Consider the following 3,309-nt stretch of genomic DNA (forward strand, 5'->3'; position numbering starts at 1 on the left):
TGCATGTGCTATGTAGGGCCAATCAATTTGGTAATTCAAGTGGAACAACTGCATGTGCGTTTTGGTAGTTGTTTTATGACCTAAAAACTAATGGTTCTAACAGTTTTCGACTACTCTCTCAAAATGTGAGCCCTGCTAAAGTTGTCACTTTCTACTATGTTTATATTTGTTTGCAATTGCCATATCTTATGCCTAAATTTCAGCATCTATTTTTCTGTATAAATAGCTAGCTAGCTTTGTGCATAACCCTCAGCTCATATCTCACCACTCTCTCATTCTCTTCTTACCTATATCATAGTTTGGTCATTAATGGCTAATCTAGCAATATTCTCCATTATCTCACTTCTTTTCTTCTTTTTAAGCTTTTGCTTTCATGGAATTTTTGCTGATTATGGTGGCTGGCAAAATGCTCATGCCACTTTCTATGGAGGGGGTGATGCCTCTGGTACTATGGGTATGTCCACAATTGTTTTCATGTTGTTTCACATTAAAATCAAGTTTGACTATACAGAAATACTATCCTCATAGCATTATTTAGCTCCGAATTTAACTTATATATACCGGTAATGTATAAAAAATTTACTCTATCAGCATATTCACTTATTTTAGTAAGTAACATATATTATTTTCTAGGTTACTAAAGTTAGTACTGCCTCTGTTTCTATTTAAATGACACATTTTCCTTATTAGTCCGTTCCAAAATAAATTACATATTTTTATATTTGGAAATAATTTAACTTAAATTTTTTATTTTACTCACTTTATGCTTAACGGGAAACTTTTATAGCCACACAAATGTCATGACCCCCACAAAGTTTTTGCCTCTTAAAGCTTTTAAATCACATGTTTTAAAAGTTTCTTTTTTTTTTTCCTTAAACTTTGTGTAGTCATCTCTAAGTGTAAAGTTTGCATACTTTATCGTCTCCACACCCTACTTATGGAATTTCACTGGGTTTGTTATCGTTGTTGTTGTTGTTTTGTGTTAAGTCAAACTACATCGTGTAAAACTGATAGTGTTGTTGTTGTTTGTTTTACTATGTAACATGATAGTGTAAAACTTGTTTTGCACTGTCAGTATAGAAGTTGAGGTTAATTTATATACTATAACTTAGTAACTATGATTGGGCAAATGCAGGGGGTGCTTGTGGATATGGAAATTTGTATAGCCAAGGGTATGGAACCAACACTGCAGCACTAAGTACAGCACTATTCAACAATGGTTTAACATGTGGGGCTTGTTACGAGCTCACTTGCAACAACCAAGCTCAATCGTGCCTCCAAGGGAGCATTATTGTTACTGCAACTAACTTCTGCCCTCCAAATCCATCCCTCCCTAATAACAATGGTGGTTGGTGCAATCCTCCTCTCCAACACTTCGATTTAGCTCAACCTGCTTTCGTGCAAATTGCCAAATACAGAGCTGGTATCGTCCCTGTTTCTTTCCGAAGGTAAACTTTGATGGATTTAACTTATATACGCTGACAATATCAAAGAACTTTTACGACGTGTTATAGTAGAAAACTTGCCTTATTTTCAAGATTACTAATCTCACTTTTTATGGACAGTTATATGTAGTAACAACCCCATTTTGAAGAATTAACTTATATAGTCGTTCACCCAACCGCTTAAACTAAAATTAATCGGTGAATGTATACTCTAACATATAATATGTGTATAACCATTATCCGTATCTAATCTATATATACTGACTAGTTAATAAAATTGGCTATTTATGTAAAGATCCCTTATATTTTAGGTGACCTAATTGTCAATTTATAGAAGTTAAACTCAAGTGAATAGAAGTTATTTGCTGATATGGGATTCTTTGGTTTTTGTTTATTACAGGGTGCCCTGCAGAAGAAAGGGGGGAGTAAGGTTTACAATAAATGGACACTCATTCTTCAACTTGGTTTTGGTGACAAATGTTGGGGGTGCTGGTGATGTTCAATCAGTTTCAATTAAAGGGTCTAACACTGGATGGCAAACAATGTCCAGAAATTGGGGCCAAAACTGGCAGAACAATGCTAATCTCAATGGTCAGAGTCTTTCATTTCAAGTCACCACTAGTGATGGAAGGACTCTAACTAGCAACAATGCTGCACCAGCTAACTGGCAATTTGGCCAAACTTTTGAAGGGGCTCAATTTTAATTACATAATTAGTTTTTACTACTATAAACACATTAAGGAAAAAGCAAAAGAAAAATAGAGAGTTTTTCAACTTCTAATTTGTATATGGCATTGAAAGGGTGAGTAGGTTTGGGAGAGGCCGGGGGAGTTCCGATATGGATAAGTTTTTACCGAATTTGGCTCTATTGCTGTGGTGGCTAGTTAGCACCCGCTTAGGCCTATAGTAGATATGATTGGATCTTGAGTTGAAATTTTTACAACTTATGTATTTTTATCCTTTTTTAGAGATATTTTTAGTGGCCATTTATGGATTTGTAGGCCACTTGGATATCGCATATATTTATCTGTTAGTCTCTAATTCATTGTGTAAGCAGAATTGGGGCGACTTAATGTCACGTTATCCTTTTCGCTTAAACGATTTGGATATTATCCTTCTACATTTTTGTTTATGTTTGCCTTTCATCTGAATATTTTGCTTGGCATTAGGCAAATGACCAATACGATAAAGGAAAGGCTATGTTACACCAATCCGTCTCTATTTTACCAAGATTGCTTTACGCCTTTCTTATAATATATGAAACTACAAAATGTCTTTATATTAAAATATAGTTTACGGCGATAAAATTAATGATGCTACTGAACTTGCAACTTCAGTGATGAAATTTCCCAATATGTTGTCTAGGGTTGTCAATGGTTATGTTTTCCTATTCCAAGAAATTTATATCAACCAACTTTTCGGTTAATTTATTGTGTATAGCCAAAGATAGATTTTTCCATACCATCCGAATAATCTCAATTTCTCTCCAACCTGTTAATTTTAAGCATTTTTTTTCTAAGAACGTATTAATACTAATGTTACAACGACTCTCAGTTTAATAGCAAACTTGGATATAATATTTTTGTAGTTCTCTTGTTGAGAAACAATACATGAAATGAAACTTACAAATATACCCGCTTTCAAAAGTATTTTTATGATTCTTCGTGTAGGTGCATTATCCTTTATTCCACAATCAATGTACAATTTGTAGATCATGGAAAAGCATAAGTTCTTGTTGAAAATGCTTCTTCTTTTTATTTTTGGTGCAGTTGAAAATGCTAATATTCGGTTGAAAAATACTTTTTTCAGGTCAAAGTTCGTTGCTTCAGAAACATGTGTATTACGTTTCCCATTTTCAATCTAT

At 33.9% G+C, this 3,309-nt stretch overlaps 1 protein-coding gene across 1 annotated transcript; it reads left to right on the forward strand.

Moving 5' to 3' along the window:
* Nucleotides 1-237: 237 nt before the first annotated feature.
* Nucleotides 238-2,565, forward strand: LOC107815383 (expansin-A4). Its single transcript, XM_016640955.2, has 3 exons — nt 238-454; nt 1,136-1,448; nt 1,846-2,565. The coding sequence occupies exons 1-3, from the start codon at nt 310-312 to the stop codon at nt 2,147-2,149; spliced, it is 762 nt and encodes a 253-aa protein (XP_016496441.1). The 5' UTR covers nt 238-309; the 3' UTR covers nt 2,150-2,565.
* The last annotated feature ends 744 nt before the right edge of the window (nt 2,566-3,309 follow it).

The sequence above is a fragment of the Nicotiana tabacum genome, chromosome 4 (genome assembly GCF_000715075.1).
Source record: "Nicotiana tabacum cultivar K326 chromosome 4, ASM71507v2, whole genome shotgun sequence".
NCBI classification, from domain to species: Eukaryota; Viridiplantae; Streptophyta; class Magnoliopsida; order Solanales; family Solanaceae; genus Nicotiana; species Nicotiana tabacum.

Excerpts from the sequence above, each read along its gene's own strand:
- LOC107815383 (XM_016640955.2), top strand. The coding sequence starts at position 310 with ATGGCTAATCTAGCAATATTCTCCATTATCTCACTTCTTTTCTTCTTT. Across the intron at positions 455-1,135 it reads TGATGCCTCTGGTACTATGG|GGGGTGCTTGTGGATATGGA; the intron begins GTATGTCCACAA and ends GGGCAAATGCAG. Across the intron at positions 1,449-1,845 it reads GTCCCTGTTTCTTTCCGAAG|GGTGCCCTGCAGAAGAAAGG; the intron begins GTAAACTTTGAT and ends TGTTTATTACAG.